Below are 22,170 nucleotides of genomic sequence, written 5' to 3' on the forward strand. Positions count from 1 at the left end.
ATTAAAAAAAATACAGTAGATACAGAAATCTTGTAAAATTAATTTCAGTTTAATATAACTGTTTTCATTTTAAAATATATTTATTCCTGTGATCAAAGCTGAATTTTCAGTATCATTACTCCAGTCTTCAGTGTCAATAGGATCCTTCAGAAACCAATCTTATATGCTTAAGAAACCCTTATTATTATTATTATTATTATTATTATTATTATTATTATTTTATTTATTTATTTTTTAAATTGGTTGTGTTGCTTGATATTTTTGTGGAATTTTTTTCATGAATCTTCAGCTAATAGAAAGTTCAAAAGAGCAACATTTATTTGATATCTTTTTCAACATTATAAATGTCATTACTGACATTTTAATCATTTTAGTCTGTCTTGCTGAATTAAAGTAATTTCTTTCAAAAATAAACAATTTTTTTCTTCCCCAAAATATTGAATGGTAGTGTAAATGCAAAGGTGAAGACATCGTCTTAACAAAATATGAGAATGGATATTATACACACAGAAAATAATATATTTTTAAGTGACTTTTCAGGCCTGTTCCTTTTTTGATATACATCTTCTCTGTCCCCTTTTCACCTGACTGCTAAAGGAAGAGGTGACCCTTGAGGGTGACTAAAATATCACCTGTAGCTCTATGTTTCATGGTTACCATGAAGCGACAGTAAAGTCTCCCGCTGAAGTCCCTAAGGCCCTTCGGCTGTTCAGGTTTTCTCCATCTACAGCATCACATCTCTAGAGAGTCTCAGGTTGGGAGACACCAACTAGCACAGTGACTGAATGTTATTTTTCGATCAAAACAAAACACCAGTAGCTCTGTGCTATATGTTGTAAGAGTTTGAAGTGTGTCCCGAGTTCCAAATTTTACAGTATACCCTTAAACACTAAGGTTTTTCATTGTCAACTTTGGTTCCATGAAGAACCTTAAACATCCATGGAAACTTTATTGTATTTTTTTTTACTTTATAGTGTAAAAAAAAAAAACACACACACACCAAAACTCTTTATATTATAAAAATATTCTTTACACTAAGAAAAAAGTGGTTCTTTTAAGAACTGTTTTTGGGAAACCAAAAATGGTTCTTCTAAGACATTGTTGCAAAAAATTTTTTTTTGTTTTTTTTTCTCATGAACTGAGAAATCTAAATTCTTTTGACATGTTGTTATTGTACTATTAAAACATCTTGTAAGTTTCAGAACTCGAAACTTTCTCTTGGAATGTTCTACTCTATGATGTAATGGTGTGAATAAACCATAGAAGATGATCAGCACCTGTTTCTACTTCCCTGTCTGTTTAGCCCTGCCCACCAATTCTACATCATTGCCTGTTTAGCCCCACCCACTAATTCTATATCGCTGCCTGTTTAGCCCCACCCACGATTCTATATTGCTGCCTGTTTTCTCCCCACCTGATTCTACATCACTGCCTGTTTAGCCCCACCAACTGATTCTCTACCGCTTCCTGTTTAGACCCGCCCACCGATTCTACATCGTTTCCTTTTTAGCCCCGCCCACCGATTCTACATCACTGGCTGTTTAGCCCCGCCCACCGATTCTACATCACTGGCTGTTTAGCCCCGCCCACCGATTCTACATCACTGCCTGTTTAGCCCCGCCTGCTGATTCTACATCACTGCCTGTTTAGCCCCACCCACCTATTCTACATCACTGCCTGTTTAGCCCCGCCCACTGATTCTACATAACTGCCTTTTTAGACCCGCCCACTGATTCTACATGGCTACCTTTTTAGCCCTGACCACCGATTCTACATCGCTACCTTTTTAGACCTGCCCATCGATTCTACATCGATGCCTGTTTAGCCCCGCCCACCGATTCTACATCACTGCCTTTTTAGGCCTGCCCACCGATTCAACATCGATACCTGTTTAGCCCCGCCCACCGATTCTACATCGTGGCCTTTTTAGCCCCGCCCACCGATTCTACATCGCTGCCTTTTTAGACCTGCCCACCGATTCTACATCGATGCCTGTTTAGCCCCACCCACCTATTCTACATCACTGCCTTTTTATGCCTGCCCACCGATTCTACATCACTGCCTGTTTAGCCCCGCCTGCTGATTCTACATCACTGCCTGTTTAGCCCCGCCTGCTGATTCTACATCACTGCCTGTTACCCCCACCCACCTATTCTACATCACTGCCTGTTTAGCCCCGCCCACTGATTCTACATAACTGCCTTTTTAGCCCCACCCACTGATTCTACATAACTGCCTTTTTAGACCTGCCCACCGATTCTACATCACTGCCTGATTAGCACCACCCATCGATTTGCACGTGTTTATGAGAGAGGCAAACGCGCAGGTCTACGCAGAAACAAAATGATAAAGATGGCTCTGAAGACAACAAGATGCTGTGCAGTGCCAAACTGTGGGAAAACTCTTTGCCTTGCCTACCTTTTGATCTCCGTGTTGGGAAAGAGTGGATGAACTATATTTTTCATGAAGATCCAGACCGAGTCAGTAAGAACTTGGTCCTTTTGTTCACTTAATTTTACTGTGCATTTGTTTACAAGCATGGCAATTCGACACTGGATTTTCAAAAAGATTGAAACTAAAAGATGATACTTTGCTGAATATATTGGATCAAGGTCATGTGGCACCACACAAGTGTGAGTAACTGTTTTTATTACGTTACATGGACACTATTGCTTTGTCTCTTATTACTGTTAATCTGAAATGTATTTATGCATTTTTAAACTAAAGGGACGTCCATCTATTAAGGATATTAAAAATTCATATCAGTGGGCATTACTTCCGAGTCTACAATCGGTCACATATTTGAACAGAGCGTTCTGATGAGAGGGGATCAAAACAGGACAGAAAATAGCATATTCTAAATTATGATGTTTTTTTTTTTTTTAAGTAAAAATCTTGATAACATATGTGGACCTTAGAGAACAGTAAAAAAAAAAAAAATAATAATAATAATAATAATTAAGTAATTAAATGTTCAGTAGGGTTTACTTTTTTGTTGTTGTTGTTGCCAAAGAATCTACGTCTTTCTTTGGTAGTTGTTCACAGATGCGTCGCAGTGGTTTCCGGGCCCCTTTAAGCATCATATCGACTCGATCGCATTTAAACTCAACATTAGATTTATTGTGAAGTGTGTCTTTTTGAAGCCCATTTGTCCTCAGTTCAGGGGTTACATTTCCTCTGATTAAACTGTCAGTAGGAGTTTTTATAAATTCATAATGCAAAACCATAATATTCATAATAAAAGTTCAAATGGGATGTTTCAAAAAAGTTATATCATTTGCACTCTTTGTATGACGGAACTGAAATAGAATCCAAATAATAAATAATATAAAAATTCAGTAAATAATATAAAAATTCAGTATATAATGAAATATGGGTGAGAAATAATGGTGAGTAGATCTGATGGTGAGATGGTGAGTAGCTACATATCAGTATATTTTAGCATATGTACATTGTTTTTTTACAAAATTGCATATGAAACATGTCTTATTCAGTTCCCTAGATAATGTGGTGCCAAGTTGGTAGTTTCTGGGTTTTTCCCACATTAAAATCATGATGTTTGATGATGAATAGAAAATAAAGTGTACAAAAAATTTAACTTTTTATCAACTATATTGTAAAAAATATTCTAGTCCAGTTGCTGCCATCCCATTAATCAAATTGGTTCAACAAAACATTTCAACTTAAATAATATTAAACTGACCTTATTCAGATGAACCTTGTGTAGTTAAAATTGGTTAAATTATTTAGATTTATTTTGAAAATACTTTTAGTTAAAGTAATGAAAAACATGTTACTATGGCATATTGTACTATATTTTACTATGTAGCCTATAGCATTTCTCATTTTAAATGAGTTTAACTTTATGTAGCAAAATAACTGAAATGAAATGTATAGGCCTAATATATATAGACAGATTTTGGGGGAAAAAATGCTTCAAATAAAATAACCCAAAAGCAGAATGAGACGATAAACTATGGGTTAGACAGTAATTTTGTGTTAATGACAGTCCGTTTAGTCATAAACTAATGCGAATAATAGCAAATAACCCTTATTCATCTTAATAGGCTGCTATAGGCTTATTTTCTCTCTCTCTCTCTTCTGAATCACAACCGAATCCCGTTAGCGATTTCATGTTATTATCCATCACTAAAAGATCATTTAGTTTTTTACTCTGTCGGTGACATCACCTGCCTCAGCACCACTGTGCGTTGCCATGGTAACAGGCGCGGGAACAGCGCGCGTGGTCTCTGATGATGATCGCTCTGTTCAAACTGATGTTCTCACCAATTAGCTAATTTACGCTTTAATGTACATATGCAGATTATGAATCATAAGCAGAGAAGCGCTGGTGTGTCAATATAATGCTGACGAGTCTCGATTATCTGTAATTAATAGCGTTGTTGCCCTCTTGTGATTAGAAATAGGAAATGCACAAGAAACGCGATTTTATTAGAATAAAATAGAATAGAATAGAATAGAATGAGCTTTTATTTGCCAAGTGTGCGCAAACACATGAGGCGTTTGTTGTGCTTTTTCAGGAGCTCTTGGTACACACACACACACACACACACACATATATTTATGTACGATTAATTGCAAAGAAATGGCAAGCAACATACTGAACATGATATTTTTGACAACATGATAACATTGAAAAAGCACAGTATTTATTTATTTATTTATTTATTTTTACAGTGCATCCTTTATTGCACATCATACAGACACACACAACACACACTATAAACACTAGAAATAACAGTGTGGATTGTTTATGTTCACAGTGAACATGAGCTCAGCTTTTGTCCAGTACACTGCATTACATTAACCTCAGGATCTCTTCAATGCTGTGGGTAAAAGCCTTGGCTGGTTGCTTAGTGACCAGCATTCACAGTCGAGACATCATATACATGAGCTGACCTCATGCACGAACACAAACAAGCTCACAACTTCAGCGATGACTGGAAGCTCATTAAAGCTCTTTCAGGAAAGTCCAGACGAGATTTGCTTGCCACTATAAGAATCTCATCTACTAAACAGCACACACACTCAACAAATATCTTCATATGCATTCATTAAAGCTATGAATTACACCTTATTTTATCTAGAGAAGAAGAACTGTTTCCCATATGTGTGACTCTTTGATGCAAGCAATGGTAGACTACAATGGGACCTGAATTCACTCTCTGCTGTTTTTTTTTTTTTTAAATGGATGGTAAAGTGGTTAATGCTTATAGCGTTTAATGCTAATCACAAATTCTATTCTATATTCATTGTTAACATATTAATTGTATGTTAATCTTACAGACTTTGCTTCTGTTTTTTAATAGGAATGAATTTTAATGCTAAAATATATTAAAATAGAATAATAATATTTCCAAATATTGCAGTTGTTACTGTATTCTTTAATTGAATAAGTGCAGCCCTGAAGATTTAAATAATATTTTTGGAATGAAATTAAAAGAAATTTTATACATATTTGAATAATAAATCCTAAATAAATGCATTAATTAATTCATTTATAATATTAAATATGTGTTTTATGATACACTCTATAATATGCACTGCTCCCAAAAATTAAAGGAACACTTTGAAAACTCAGATCTCAATGGGGAAAAATAATGTGCTGGATATCTAGACTGATATGGACTGTGTAATGTGTTTGGAATGAATGGAGGCTAAATTGTTTGAAAATTAAAATGATCAACCTCTAGAGGGCTGAATTCAAAAGACACCCCGAAAATCAAAGTAAAAAAAATGATGAAACAGGCTAATCCATTTTGATGAAGTTTAATTGCAGTAACTCAAAATGTTACTCAGTAGTTTGACCCCACATCTTTGTGTGCCTGAGGTATTCCCTCTCAGATCTGGACCAGGGCATCACTGAGCTCCTGGACTGTCTGAGGTGCAGCATAATGTCCAAGAGGTGTTCTACTGGATTTAGGTCAGGCGAGCATGGGGGCCATTCAATGATATTAATTCCTTCATGCTGCATACTCTAGCCACCATGCATTGTCAGGAACCACTGACCCGCTGCACCACTGTAGGGTCTGACAATGGGTCTAATGATTTCATCCCGATATCAAATGGCACTCAGGGTACCATTGTCTAGCCTTTAGAGGTCTGCATGCATCCTTCCATGGATTTGCCTCCCCAGACCATCACTGACCCACCACCAGACCGGTCCTACTGAACGATGTAACAGGCAGCATAACGTTCTCCACAGCTTCTCCAGACCCTTTCACATCTGTCACATGTGCTCAGGATGAACATGCTCTCATCTGTGTTAAGCACTGGGCTCCAGAGTTGGACCTGCCAATTCTGGTGTTCAATGGCAAATGCCAGTCCAGCTCCAGAGTGCCGGGCAGTGAGAACATGGGCCCACTAGAGGAAGCTAGGGCTCAGGCCACCTCATGAAGTCTGTTTCTGAGACATTTACACCACTGGCCTGCTGGGGATCATTTTGTGGCTCTTCCAGCCCACTGTATTATAGACAGACACAGACAAAAATATCAAAGCTTCAAAGCACAACAGTCGAATAACATCTCGGCCTCCTCCTGACTGTTTGTCTCAATCGTTTTCTATCTTTTATTAAAAAACATTTTTATCTTTGTCTTTAAAAATGTTTGAATAGAAATGAACGATACACACTTCACTAAAATACACTTAAGCCTGACGGTCTTGGCCCAGCTAGATGCATTTCTGGGAATGTGTTCAACAAATCTGCAGCGATTCAAAATAGGTTTGATTGCATTTCTATGATAAAATCACACGATCACATCCTCACATGCTGCGTGGACAAAGCTGCTTTTTTTTCTTTTTCAAATGTGCTTCGCAGAACATTAGAGGAGCAGAGTGTGTTATGTTATGCATTGCTACACTAAGTGCTCTGTTGAGAGGGGAGAAAATAATGAGACCGTGAGAGCGAAAGAGGACGAGAATGATAGAAAAAGAGAAATCGTGTCTCTGAGAGTAGAGCGGGAGAGCAGGTCAGAACAAGAGACAAAAGACTCGTGCACAACTTTGGGATTTACTCGGGAAATACAACACAAGGGAAAGAAAACATGTCAGAAACGGACTCTAGAAAAAAGGGCTTCACCAAAGGCAGAAGTGCCACTTTCAGCATCGACGGCTTCAGCTTCACCATTGGTAAGAAACAAACCGATGACAGAATCAGGGTTTGATGGGGATGCATCACAGCTTCAGATGCACAGGAGAGTCATCTGTGTTTATACATACAGATGTGTTGATTTCAGGATGTGATGTGTGAGTGTTTGATTTCTGAGGAGAACACAACTCTACGGGTGCCATAGCAACCGGAGTAAAATGCACCTGACCTCACACACACACAATACACAATCAAACACAAACCTACTCAGAGCAAACTATTGTTTTTGCATGGTGTATAAGATATAATGAATTTTCAATTAACTATCAGCTTCGTGTCTGATGTTTCTGTTGCGGTTCTTCTACAGTAAGACAACCGTACATACAGAAGTCTAAAATAAATGTGAATTGCAGCTTGTAAATCTAATTAGAATAGGGGATCATTTGAAGAGAGATGTTTGAGTTCATATCGAGATTTCAGAGCACAGTTTGAGAGGGTACAGATGTGAAAACACAGAAGTGTGCATTATCTTCTTGTTGTTAAAATGCATGCATTACTGTTATTGCTTATACTTAGACTTTTATTCCAAGTCAGTGTTATTATGGCATTGATTATATATCATTAGTATTTACTCTCATTTTAAATTACCTTTTTATATTTTCAGTTTTATTTTATTTTTTCAAATTTTTGCAATCTCATATGCATTTTTATTACCTTTTGTTTCTATTTATTTTATTATTTTTATTTTAGGTTATTTAATTTTTTCAGTAATTGTGGTGCTTCGACTTATTTCATTTAGTTGCCAAGGCAAGTTTTTGTTGTAATTTTAAGTTATTATTTCTATTTTATTTAATGTCTGATGTCTGAGCACAGTTTGAGACATTGCTGAAATAGCTTTAAGAGGAGGTGTGAGTGTTTTTCTCAACAGTGAAAGTCAGAAAAGCAGGAAGCTTGAACATAAGTCTCAGTTTGTTCTCCATTTCATTTCATTGCTGTCTATGAGAAACGACTGAGATATTTAAGAATAATCTAAAAGTTATTATTGCAAGGATATAGGGATCTGTCATCTATTTATACAGCTTATTAGAATACTCATACTAATTACAAAACCACACACACACACATATATATATATTTGTTATAAATATTTAAATGTTTTAATGTAATATTTGTGTTTAATATAATGTCTTTTTAGCTTCAATTTGTGTCTTTCAATTTTTTTAATACATTTTAGAGCTTTAACTTAAACATATTTCTGTTCGTTTTTAAATAAAATTATTAGTCTATTGTTTATTTTATTTTAAATGATTTGTAATAGTTTTACTTAATGAAAACAACACAAGTATTAAACTTCACCACACAGTTTGACCCATAAAAAAATGTAATAATAAAATAATTTTTTTACAGCTCACCACAATACTTGACAGATATTTTTGTGTAATAACCATTTAACCATATAATTTAATATATATATATATATTTAAATATTTATTTTAACAAATATGTCTGTTTAGCATTAATTTGTTTAATAATATTTAGATTTAGTTTTATTTCAACTTTCAGTTACAGAAAATGATTTCTACTTAAATGATAACAACAAGTATTTAACTTTGCCTCTCAACTCATCTTTCAAAATCTAAATTTCCAATTAATCCGTCAAATTTGACTGGCTTTCTAAAACCAGATTTTACAGTTTATTAGAATAGAATAGAGTTCTGATTGGTCACTTGTGGTCATATATTGCTGTTTAGCTAATAATAACATAAATTAATCTCAAATCAATATGTCATGTCCATGAGCTGCTCATTATCTTATCTCAAAATAAAAGCTTCATGGCTGGATCCTGATCATCTTGTCGGTTTATTTTGAGATAATGAACATCTGACTGTACGTTTTTCCATACTTAGACACACCGTCCTGTTGATCAGATGTATTTTCTGAGAAACACACACCCACGTGGGAGGACAGCGGTCAGGAAAGGTGTTATGATGGAAACATCAGAGGTGTGAGATGCTGATTTTTTACTGTCTGTCTTGATGTATTTATAGAAGGAAGTTCCTTACGTGCAAAACTCTAAATAATGCACTTTTAACACTGTAGATAAACTAGATGATCTTTATACAAGATCACAGCAGGGAATCTCGAATCATAATGCTTTATGGCTTTTTCAAACATCTGCCTGTCGTCATGGTTAAGCAGCCCAGCATTCAATTGCTCAGTGTGCTTTGAGCTCATTACGTGTGACGTGTTGTCAATCAGGTCCAGTGGAGCGTGACCACGAGCTGCTGTTGACTTAATGATGATTGGCTAAAGCAGCGTGACTACTTCCTCTCCGCCCTCGGTGTCACTCTGGGGGCTTTTAATGGGTTGCGTGCTAGAGAAACATACAGTAGTGTGTGTGTGTGTGTGTGTGTGTGTTTTGGTCTCTATACGGAATATCATTACTCTTAATGGGGGTTGTGTGGTGTTTTACTTCACTAATGCATCTTATGATTTTTCTCAGCTCAAACAACTTATGCATTGCCTGCTAATGCGATTTACATTTAAGGCACTGAAGCAGCTCTCACAAACCAGCTAAAGAATCTCTTCAACTTTGAACCAGCCTGTGCACTGACTAGATTTAGACACACATAGTAATGCACCGACTGAACTCTTGTTGGTGTAATAAGATGCAAATGCATGCATTGTTGATACTATTGCATATACTTGGAGTTAGATGTTTATTCAAATCACTAACCCAGAGTAAGTGTTATCATTTATATAGTTTTTCATTATAGTATTTATTTATATAATATTTTGAACAAGTTTTTGTGTTTTACGTTTTAAGTTTTCATTTAAATTTTCAATTTTTTTTCTATTTTAATATATATAAAATGTTGACAATTAATATATAAATATTAGGAAAAAGCAATTAACTCAAACTAAAACCATAAAAATGTCATTATTTTAAATAAACATAAAAAATAAAACATTTTATTAATACTAAAATAAGTAAAACTTAAAAATTACAAAAAAACAAAACAAAAGTACAAAAGCTTAAAAATAAATAAATAAATAAATATATATAAAAAATATTAAAATATATACATTAGGTGACTAACTTAAAAAACAACAGCAACTAAAAACTAACAAAAAGGTGCTTTGGAGACTAGTTTATTTCAGTTATTAGACAAATCAAAGTTTTGTAGACAGATTTTCTTTTTTTATATATATATTAATCTAATATTTTATACATATATTTTTGAATTACAGAACAGTTTTAGGTTTATGTAATGATAACAACACCTCAAGTATTACACTTTGCTTTGCAACTCATCCCACACAGTTTGGCTAATGAATGATAAAAATCTATCTGCACAGCATGTTTGAGTTGATGATTTCTGTGAATAATCAAATAACAAAAAAAAAAAAAAAAAAAAAACAAAAAAAAAACACTTAGACTTTCATAGAGGCTTTTTTTCTAGAACACCCTATAGCAACCTGTATAACAATATGCAAAAAACAGCTCCATCTGAAAAAGCAGTTTGTTATTATAAATTAAAACTAAGTACTGTAAATAGACATGTTTGCCCTTCTCAGTATAGCATCTCTGAAGACTTTCTTGTGGATCATGCTGATTTTCTTTGTTCTGGTGTTATTTTTTACTAGAAGTGACACACTTTACACTAACAACACCCTTCCAGTCCCCTACTGACCAAGACCCATTTCAGATCCTAATGAAAGGCTCATATAACGGCGGCTGAAGTCGTTTTAAAGCGGCCTTCCACGCTTTTCCAGCAGCTCGCTTCATTATATTCACATTATGCAAAAAGACACATTAAGAAAGGGGCAAAAAAAGATTTTTAATGATGTATTTTACTAAGCCACTGAAAAAAGCTTTAGAAAAAGGTATTTTATGTTTTTTTTTTTTACAGACACACACACACACAGAGAAATGCCAGCATATAACTCTGTTTTTCTCTGTAGTGGCTAATGAGGATGTGGAGACAAACAGCAGGCCGCTGGCAAGGTTTGCACGTAAGTATGTGTTTATTTTATTTTTTTAGAAAGCAACAAATTCACACTGCCCTACCTACATTTAGTTTTTGTATAAATCTACATCTGGTTTCATATTCAAAAGGGAAAGGCTGAAATGAAGTAGAAAGAGCACATTTGCATTTACATTTATTCTGTAAAGTGCAGCAGAATCACTTACAGCATGTCTTTACCACAGGATTTGTGCGGACATGAAAAACGAAAACTTCTAAAAAAAAACATTGTCCAGCAATCACAAATGACTAAAGTCATGATAAACTCATTCATTAGTTAGAAAGCATGGAAACATCGTTAGAGAGCTGGAGTCTTCCTCTTGAGCTTTTAAGATCTCTCTAGACCACAGAAACATGGGCTAGTCTGGATCTCAGTGTAGAGATCCATGCAGAGTCAATTAAAAAACTTTAGACCTCACAGATTCTCTGAAACTTTTATGTGACTTTCATAATCTAAGTTTCTGTTCATTAAATCATTAACTTCTAATATTAATGCTTTTTTGGAAAACTTAAAACTTAAATCTTAATAAAGACATAAAAAAAGCAAAAAACTTATAAAAATGAAAACACACAACAAAATACTAAACCTTTAAAACTGAAATGGAAAGAGAACAAAAAAATATTAAGAAAAACGTTAATGGTATATTGATACTAAAATAACACTAGTGAAAACTTTAATACAATGTTCTTCCGCAACACGCAAGCAGTTCTGTTTATTAACCGCTAGAGCGTCAAAAGTTACCGACTGCAGCTTTAACAGGCCTTACAGTTTACATGGGCATGCCACGAGATGGCAGCATCTATCAAGAAATTCAAGAGTTCATTTTTCTGCATGATACTGCATCCAAAGTAACTCGTTTTTCAGAGGTGGTATACAGATTACATCTGTATAACAACATTATGAGTGCATGAGCTTGTGATGATAATGATATGCACAAGCTTGGTGGGAGCAAATCAATATAATTTACTATGAATCAACAACTGAGCCATTAGGCTCTCAAGAGGAGGCTTTAAGTACATTTTTAGTCTTAGAATGTTGGTCTGCTGATGCCATTACTGTTAGTTTGAATCAGAACACTTTAATAATAATGATAACAATAAAGGAATGGGAATGGCTTAACATGCAATAATTCCATTATGAATTGATAAAAATTTTTTTTTCAAAATTTGCATATCTGAAAAAAAAGTGTGCACACAGTGGGTGCAAAAAATAAATCATAAAATGCTATAGCGTACAAAAAAAAAAAAAAAAGGTAATGGATTGATGGATTATGTATTGAACAAATCCCCTTCGTACCACAATATGACATTGTTAAAAATATGTGCATAATGAGTGCAAAAATAAGTTGTTTAACTTTATTGAAAAATTATTGCAGCATATCTGTGTGTGCATATTAAGAGAGTACAAATAAAGCAAATAATAATAAATAAAATGCTGTAGTGCAATAAAATATTAAAGAAAATAAATCATTTTCAATTTGAGATGAAATTAATGTTATTGAAGGAGGGCAAGGGGGATCATAGATTGTCATATTGTGGCAGACAAGACATAATGTGTTGTTTTTTAGATAGTAGTATACTGAAAAAATAGCATGACAGCTTGTCACTGGCACTATTATGAACACTGTCAGTGTCCCTTTGAGGGTCCTGCCCCAGTGACAAGCTGTTGTACCCCTAAAGTTTCTGAGAGAGAATGTGCTTAAGTCTTTCTTTGACTCTCATTCATCTTGTTTCCAGGCTCAAAGTCTCAGAGTGCACTATGGAACACACTCACTGCTGGGACGTGCAAGAAGGACAAGGTCAAAGTTCAGAGGGACGTTCCAGACGATCCACGCAGAATAGAAGAGATCCTGGCGGATGAGCTTCCCTCTACAGACGTCCCAGAAGCAACAGAGAAAACTGCTGTCAGGTTCATCTCTCTCTCTCTTTTTTTTGATGGTCAATGTTGCTTTACAGGTCACGTGATCACTGACAGGATGGACTGATCTGGGAACAGCATCCTGAGGAATGCCTTCCCAGTTATATTTCAAAGATCAACTTAGTTTCAAACGTTTCTCCCATAGTGAAATCACATACTTTGGTTGTGAGATCTCTTCTCAAGTCTAGGTGAGATTATGGGGGGGGGGGGTACTCGGGGGTTTAATTGTCTAGGAGGATCTTATTAGTCATTTTTCTTCTGACGTCAGGCACCAGGTTATGGGATTTGACTACATGGCAGATCGGTCTAATTATTGATAATGGCACCTATAGAAGTCTGATTTGTTAACCTGCTCTATAAAATGTGTGCTTTCTGGGAAGTATAGTTTGTCATTCATGTTTTTTAAGATCTAAAAAGAATGATGTTATTTATGTATTGTTTTTTTTATGGTTCTAGACAATTGGGGGTCGAACAGGGTCACTAGATAAGCACTATTACAATTGTAAATCAAGTATTAACAACATCCAGCACATTGTTGAAAAGTTTTTTAGTAATGTTCATTCATCCCTTTTGCTTTGGTTAGCTTGACACGTGAACCACAACCTGAAGGTGGATGTTTTTACAATTACAAGTCATTTTATTTGCTTAATAAAAGTATAAACTGAAGACATGTACGTGAGTAAAGCTTTGACCATGTTAATAATTTAGAGGCCTTAGAAATTTGTGTATATTATCAAATATGATACAGTAGGCTTTACATTAATTTCTGCAAAATCAGTATGTTATATATATATATATATATATATATGCTTTTTAGTCCTTTTGCTGTCTTGCTACTAACATGAACAGAATGCATTTTAGTTTTTAGTTGTAGTAGTAAACCTAAAGGCCAAAAACAGGAATAAAATGTGAAGAAAACATGTCTTCATTTGGAGTTTTCTCGCGAGGCGTCTCTTAGCTACAGTGGAAAACAGCTGCCACTAATACTCAAGGTGCTCGAATTGAGACACAAATGCACTTCAGAAGGGAAGAGAAGAAGATAGATCCAGACTCTTAGCACTTCAGTCGGTTTACACAGTGTCCATCGAATGTGCATTCAACTGTTTTATAGTCGAATTACTTTGAAATACTTTTTTCTAATTTTTGCAGCAGTTAGAGACAGATAATTGAAAATCTTTTGCAGTTGATGGACCACTAAAGAGTTTACGCATCAACTCTTGCAGTCTGAGTCGGCTGAGACAAAGAAAAAAGCTGTATTTTGGGGATTTAAGATGAGTTAGTTGAAATACAGTAGGTTGGACTTCCTCAGTGGAGGAAGGTGTTGCACCCTTGAACGTTTTTAAGACTTTAGTTTGTAGCACACCATTAGAGGAGAAAGTTGTATCTACCTGATAGAGTGAGTGATATTTGATTATTTTCATGAAAAATTAATTATGACGTGCGCCGACGGAGTTGCCGCCCTTAAAATGATTGTTATTGATGGCGTGTTTGTTCCTAAGCCTGTGGTCATAATGCAGTCATGCTCATAGCAGCATTGTTAGAATGAAATGTTGGGTGGTATGGTAGGGTTAATTAATAAGAGGATAAGGATAATTAATAAGAGAATTGCTCAGACTCATTAGCAGACACCTGTCCATATTACAACGCCCTGGAAAAGCAGACACTGAAAGAACAGACCAGGGGTGATATAAATGTGATTTATTGTATAATTAGTAGGGCTGTCAATTTAACGTGCTTGATTTGGAAGTATTTAATCATGACATTCATACTTGTGATTGAGCAATACTGTTGCAGATGTTTCAAGAGTTCCTCAACTTTAGAAAAGCAAAGTTTTGTAGTCTGTTTTTTTTTTTTCCATTGATTTAGTTTAGCCTCATTCTGATTAGGTCTTATTCGGTTCAGAGCATTTTGTCATACTCCAATAAGATGCAATTGTTTGACAGTGGCATAAGAAAAAAGTCATTTGTTCAGAGAACGTTCATTTGACATGCAGTAGACTGTATTGTAAAGTAAAGCCTATTGTCAATAATAGCAATAATAATAATGAGAATAATGATGATGGATAATAATAATTAGTTTGTTTGATGAATGAAACTAGGTAAGAGTAATACACAGCTGGTGGTCTGATGGGGCTGCTGACCTGGTCACTTCATCACAGCTCTACTGTCCCAGTGTATCGATTCAGCAAGCCATAGATGGATGAAGTTTGCCATTTTATGCCGAAGGTCATCAAGAGGTCAAGAGGAAAGACCTCATTATCATTTACCATTATTTTTGATCACTGACGTCTCGAATCAGGGAACCTGACTGTATGTGATGTTCTGAGATTGTTGCATTGAGTATCTTAAAGATAGAATTCTAATATTCAAAGTAATAATTGAGCTTCAGTCATTTTTTTCTCAAATTATAATTTAGTCTATTTAAAAGTGAGTGTGAAAGGAGATAATAGTTCAACTACAGTAGATGTGAAAATGTCATTGATCAATCAACACCACACAGACAAGCTTCATGTAATCAGACATCTTGAATGATACATTGAGTCGAGGGTCAGGGGTGACCTGTTCTATGGCAGGATATTTCCAAATTTCAAATAGTTTTCCTCAATCTTGATATAATTCAACTCAATTTATTCAGTAATTCATTCCATTATTTTATTTCATTCCTTCATTCATTTTTAGTCATTTATTTATTGTCATTTATTTAGCCATTCAGACTTTTTTAATTTTCATTTATTATAGCTATTTAGACATTTTTTATTACCATTTATTGATCTATTTATTTATTGACATTTATTTATTTATTTATTAAGCCATTTAGCGTTTATATATATAAAAAAAAATTTGCCATTCATTTATTTCCATTCATTTCTGTTTATTAAGCCATTAAATTTTTTTATCCCAATTTATTTATTTATTGACATTTTATTTAGCCATTTATTTGTTGCCATATATTATTCTTTTTTTATTGCCAGTCATGTATTGCCCTTTATTTCTATTTATTTAGCCATTTTTAGTGTCATTTATTTATTTATTTATTTATTTTCAGTCGGTCTGGTTAGAGCTGGTAAGCTATTTGGAGCAAGTAAAAATCCAGCTACTGGGTTGGAGAAACCAACTTTATAACCGGACCACCAAGTACGACATTTTTCCCCAGGAAGAGGTCCATCTTTTCAGCAGGGCCTACTGTTGTTAAATTTTTAATTTGATTTTGGTCATTAAATGGGCAAATCAAATTTGAATCTTTTAGCACTTCAGAATGACTTTTTCATAGCCGCTTGCAGGAGTACGCTAAAATCCCTCCTTCAGACGGCACTCATTAGCAAGTGCACTCTTAATGGCGATCTGCTGACAGCGTGCCTTTACAGACACATTTACTGTGACACAAGCGATTTGTAACATTCACAGACGACATGTCTCAATTTGTTCAACATGTTCTTAATATTGCTTAGCAAAGATGTGCAGCGCTATTATTTTCTCATTAACGCATCTGGATCAGATGAGTATAAGAATAATAGTGCCATTCTTCAGTAGGACAGAAAAACACCTTAAATCAAAACCCAAACACAGCTATTCATCTGCAAGCAAGCTCCCTGAAGAAATAAACGCAGGAAACTATTGGAAAAATGTCCAAATTTAAATCATTGACTGGAACTAAATGAGACTTTTTAGGTCTCTGACTCATCCTAAACTCATCTGGGACTCGTTTGGTATCTCAGACCTTCATGTTATGCTCCGTTTTCGCTGAATCTTAATATATTTTTGGAGAAAGTTCTTGTAATTTTTGTGTGCACTATGCATTAGATAAATTGTTTGTGCTTTCTCTTTTGCTTCAGTGTTTTCACATTCATTAGAGAGAGACCTTCTAACGTCCTCCTGTGAGACCTTTCCTCTGTCAACACTGCCACTGGGATTGACCTGTGACATTTGAGAGCCTTTCACCTTTGTAGGCTAGATTTGGTTTAACTAAAGCTGTTTAAAGAACCATTTGTTATTTGGTGAGGATATAGAGAGCCTTTCTTTAGGGCCAAAGTGTAGTAGAACTTGTCTAGTGTCGCTCATTTGTATCTGAATTTCTGGTTTCAATGTTTTTGTTGCATTTTTAATAGGGATGTAATGATTAACTGTGAGCAGATTGAAAATCGATTCAAATATATGATGATTCAAATCGTTTGAGTTTCTATGAATCTATGTCTGAGGGGAATTTACTGTCTTTAGAAAAGTTTAGATGGGATTTTTTTCAACTTGCCTCTGTATAATGCATAAAGCGCCACCTGCTGGCAGAGAGTGAATCTGCATCTCGCTCAGCTCGTCTGCTGTTTTGGTTTCATTCAGATATTTTTATGTACAGTTTCACAAAACTGAAGTCAAAACATTCTGATTTTGCTTCAAATTTCTAAATTATACTTTTTGTTGCATGCATGCAGCATCTTTGATTGGATAATTTTTAAAATGCAGTGGTTGCCTCTAATTTTAAATGAAAAGATCACAGACAAAGCCTTATTTTGTTTATATGAAGATATTTATTTTATTTGTGTTACTTATTTAGTTGATTTACTCATTAACATTTTTAAATCGTAAAATTAAAACCATGAATCGAATCGCTACAGCCCTCATTTTTAATATCTGGGTTGACAGTCTGGTCCAGATGTATAATTTAAATGGAAGCTTCTGTTCCAAAACTTATAGAGAGCTGCAAACCTAGATGGCATTGGTGGTACTGCAATAAATAATGCATTTTTAGTGTCCTAGTGAATTGTAGTATAATACCCAATAAAATGAATGTCTGATTGATTGTGGTGTATTTTAAGGCTTAAGTAGTTGCCTTAAAGTATAATTGTCTTTTATCTCATCTCATCTTATTTTGGCCAAATTGTAAGCAGCGCAAGCACCTTTAAAGAGGCTGCATTTGTTGAAAGTAATCCAAGATGGTAGAATTTATTTTACCGGTATTGTTTAATTCACTGAAAAATATTGATTGAAAGGATTTCGCCCAGTATTTTATAGCAATAGTTTTTAATGCATATTAGGGTCCCACTGGAGTGTTTGACACCCTCTCATGTAATATTATAGAGAAACAATGAGATCAGAAATAAATAGGAGCACTATAAATGCTTATTGAAGCTTTGTCAGGCAAAGGGACAGTGTTTGGAAATTCATCTCATTTGAGGTTAATTTGCCAAAAAATTGTGTTGTTGTCTGTAAGCTCAGCTTTCATCAGGGGAGATATTACTTGGATATAAATAACGTGTTAAAAAATGTTATAGTTAGACTACCATTAAAAAGTCTGAGGTTGGTAAAATTGTGTAATGTTTTTGAAAGTACTCTCTTATGCTCACCAAAGGCTGCATTTATAAAAAAAAATTAAAAAAAAATGCAATAAAAACAGTCATATTATCATGAAATATTATTACAATTGAAAATAACTGTTTTCCGTTTTAGTATATTTTAAAACATAATTTATTCCTGAATATTCAGCATCATTCCTCCAATCTTCAGTATCACATGATCATTCAGAAATCATTCTAATATTTTCCGATTTGCTGCTCAAGAAACATTTCTGATTATTATCAATGCTGAAAACAGTTGTGCTGCTTAATATTTAAGAAAGATAATCAATTTTTTTGTATTAATTGATGAATAAAATGTTCAAAAGAACAGCATTGATATGAAATAAAAAATTTTTTGTAGCATTATAAATGTATTCACTGTTACCAGTTCATTCATTCATACTGAGTAAAAGTGTTACTAAAAAACAAAAACTAAAAATTACAAACCCCAGGAATGAATCTTTATAATCAATGATTTCGGCAACTGCACAAAGACAAAATAAAAGTTTTCAGCCACGAAACAATGCTGACTGAAAATAGTCTGAACAAACCTTCACACTTTAAGCAAGGACCACTGAGTGAGAATCAGCTAATTAATATTCATGAGCCAAGCTGGTCAGATTGACAGTGTTTGGAGATGTCGCTGGTCAAGTTTGATGTGTTTAGTGATGATGTGATGGCTCACAGGAGGTGACGTCAATCTCGTTTAGAAGCTCACAGTCTCCTGACACACTCTCGATATAAACCTCACTTAAAAGAAAAGAAGAGTAGAGTATAGCCAGCAGAAAGAGCACCTTCAAACAAGACCTTTGAAGAGCTCAGAGTAGATGGAGGGAAGCGCTTGCGAGAGCATCTCCGTAGATGAAAGCGGCCCGCTGCTGATGTGTCTTTGAGACTTTGGCCTGGCATTATCTCCTGCCTCCTGCATCAGGTGATTGAAAGGCCTGTGAAAGAGTCATCATCATCATCCTCATCATCATAAACCGACAGGACTATTTGAATGATAATTGTTTTTAATAAGGGATGAGAGTTCTTTATATAAAGGTGGTGGATGGTGATTTTTACAATGACTACTTTTAATAAACTGATACACTTTTGGTATTGAGATTTAAGCCTATATCTTGGATATTTCAATTAAATTTAATGTACACTTCTTCAATATTGCATGGCTGATTTAGCTCTGAATTTGACCTATGAACACCAGCATGTTTAGCGAAATCTGCTGTGTCTCGGCTTTCAATAACAGCTGTCCCTGAACGTCTCCCTGGAGAAAAAACATTTCCAGCATGAGGAATTAGATCTATGCATCAGTCTCAGGCCGGTCAGCCCAGCTTTCTGCCTTATTGGATTTTCGGGGGGTCCAGGAAACTCCATTATATAATGGCCCCATTGTGTGAAGCAGATGGAAAAATACAAAAGCACAAGAAACAAAAGGAGGTAGAAACTTAATCAATTGATTTTCGACAAGAGCAGTGTAAGGTAACATAAGCAAACCACAGCGTGGCATCAGTGTTTTTATTCAGATGAAAATGCTAATAAAAAGCATTTACAGTGCATTGTATGCTTTTGAAATAAACATCGAGCAAAACTGTTGGGAAGCAATGAACTCCATGTATATTCTTATCATTTTTCATGTTCATAGCAGGTAACATAATTGACAATTTTGACATTTTGAATCATAATTATAATGGCAGGCCTTGTAGCCAACCAAATGTTATCTTCTTGATCAGATTAACATGAAATGTTAATATTTATTTGAATTAAACTCATTAAAATAATGAAAACCATAAAAATACCCAGCATAGCTGACAGGAAACTATTTTTTTTAAAGAGATGTTTGTTTGTTTGTTTGTAAGTAGTTGACAGTTTGTGTGGAGATAAGAAAAATATAAAAGAAAATTACATTTAAACTAAGCATTTATATTGAAGATAAAATTATATATATAATGTTGGCTTTAGCATTTTTCATTCAATATTTTGAATTCAATTAAAAAACAGACACTGCAATTTAAGGGTAACTGACAATGTCAAGCAAACTGAAAAAGATGCACAGAAAATATGTGTGAGATTATGTATTCTCTCAATAGATAAAATTATATTTCTTTACAAAATTGTTTCAAAAATTATCATCATTGGACATAAAATTTATACTAAATTACAGAATGACCCTCTATATATTATATCCAGTCTTCAGTGTCACATGATCCTTCAGAAAATTTCTTTAAATGTTGTTCTTTTGAACTTTTCAAAGATAAACAAATCTTTTATAGCATTACACGTTTCATTACTGCCATTTTTATCAATTTAATGCATCATCATTGATTAAAAATATTCATTTCTTTTCAAAAATACAAACATTTTGAACAGTGAGCTCAATTTGAGATGTTGAGATCTCTTCTGAAACTCTAGAAGAAAACATGAACAGTTTGTTCTCTAAGACGTCTCCTGATCCTCCAGATAAATCTGTTTATCATTTGTGAGTCCTGAAAGAAAGCGTGAGCAATGGCTGGCTGATTTAGTAAGTGGAAGCAGAGAACAGAGCAGTGCGTTCAGATTGTTAATATGGATCTGACATTCATCCACAGGTGTAGAATCTCACTCCGCTCTTCAGCTGCACACTGATTGGCCTCTTCCTTTCTCTACTCACAGTTTGTGCGTTTAACTCCTTTTCATTTCTCCTTTTCCTCATGACCTCCTTTGTCATCTCGTCTCGTCCCTTAAGACAACAACATTTTATTGCATAGCAATTATTTCATATCCTAGGGATGTTTTCACATAAGTTTGCATGGTTGTTAATTGTTTACTAATTATTATTTTTTAATCATTTTCAAGTCAACAAGCTAAATGAACGTATTTGACCATTGCAGCTTCTTGTTTAGTGTGAGTTGTACAGCTATTGTTGCTTTTGTTAAAACAATCAAAAGATGGTCACAAGATACAGATTCAGATTTTTCCATCAGTAGTCTGTTTTATTCAAACAATTATGAACATTTTTGCATTTAGATAGAGAAGAACTTGCTGAATATTAAAAACAAATAAACAAACAAAAAATCTGGATCTCGGTGTTTGCCTGCTCATCTCAGGACTGGATCTCCTCACTACACTTTCCCTAATCAACTGTTAGATTTGTCAGCAGTCATATTTTTATACTTATGTTTTGGGGGTTGGGGGTTCAGTCTGTAACACCGTGTGTCCCAACTAGATGTGACGATAAAAGTTTCCATGTACTTTTAGTCTTTACCACCTGCGACACGTGACACGGAATTCTATTTTAGACATGTTTTGGTTGCACTTTATTTTACAGTACGTGTACTTACATGTACTTATAGTGTACTTACAGTGTATTTATCTAAGAAAGTTCTGGTAATACAAGGTTACTACATCGGTAAGGTTTGGTTTAGGGGTAGGTTCAGGGTTAGTACCTAGTTATTACATAGTTATTGTAATTACTATAATATGTACATAGTATGTACACGAGGAACAGGACTGTAAAATAAAGTGCTACCCATGTTTTTTATTTCCTGCGACGTCTCAGCAGGAACAACATAAAAGATATGACAGTGATCATCTCATGTAATGATTATGTGCTTTATTCAATGTTGAAAGTGTCTAATGTGAGTTTGTAGATTATTTTGCATGATCTTTATAGCCATAGTGAAAGCAACAATACCTCAGATCTTGAAAATAAATCAGGCTAAAGCAAACTTGCATTAAAACAGTCCGTTCACATCTGAATCATCTATTTTCGGTGTACCCTTTTCTTTACTTCACACTTGCCTTGTTTTTGCTG

General features: G+C 34.6%; 1 protein-coding gene across 2 annotated transcripts in view; it reads left to right on the forward strand.

The window, feature by feature from the left end:
- The window catches only part of LOC113045355 (calcium/calmodulin-dependent 3',5'-cyclic nucleotide phosphodiesterase 1C-like), a 63,863-nt gene that overhangs the window by 3,185 nt on the left and 38,508 nt on the right, over nucleotides 1-22,170 (forward strand). Inside the window, exons 1-3 of one of the 2 annotated variants that reach the window (XM_026205694.1) lie at nucleotides 6,896-7,149; nucleotides 11,075-11,125; nucleotides 12,874-13,045. In XM_026205694.1, the coding sequence (XP_026061479.1) occupies nucleotides 7,065-7,149; nucleotides 11,075-11,125; nucleotides 12,874-13,045 (308 nt within the window). In that variant the 5' untranslated portion in view covers nucleotides 6,896-7,064. Of the gene's footprint in view, nucleotides 1-6,895; nucleotides 7,150-11,074; nucleotides 11,126-12,873; nucleotides 13,046-22,170 lie in introns of those variants that run through there. The other variant, XM_026205693.1, reaches the window with a different exon arrangement.

The sequence above is a fragment of the Carassius auratus genome, chromosome 27, assembly GCF_003368295.1.
Source record: "Carassius auratus strain Wakin chromosome 27, ASM336829v1, whole genome shotgun sequence".
Lineage (NCBI taxonomy): Eukaryota > Metazoa > Chordata > Actinopteri > Cypriniformes > Cyprinidae > Carassius > Carassius auratus.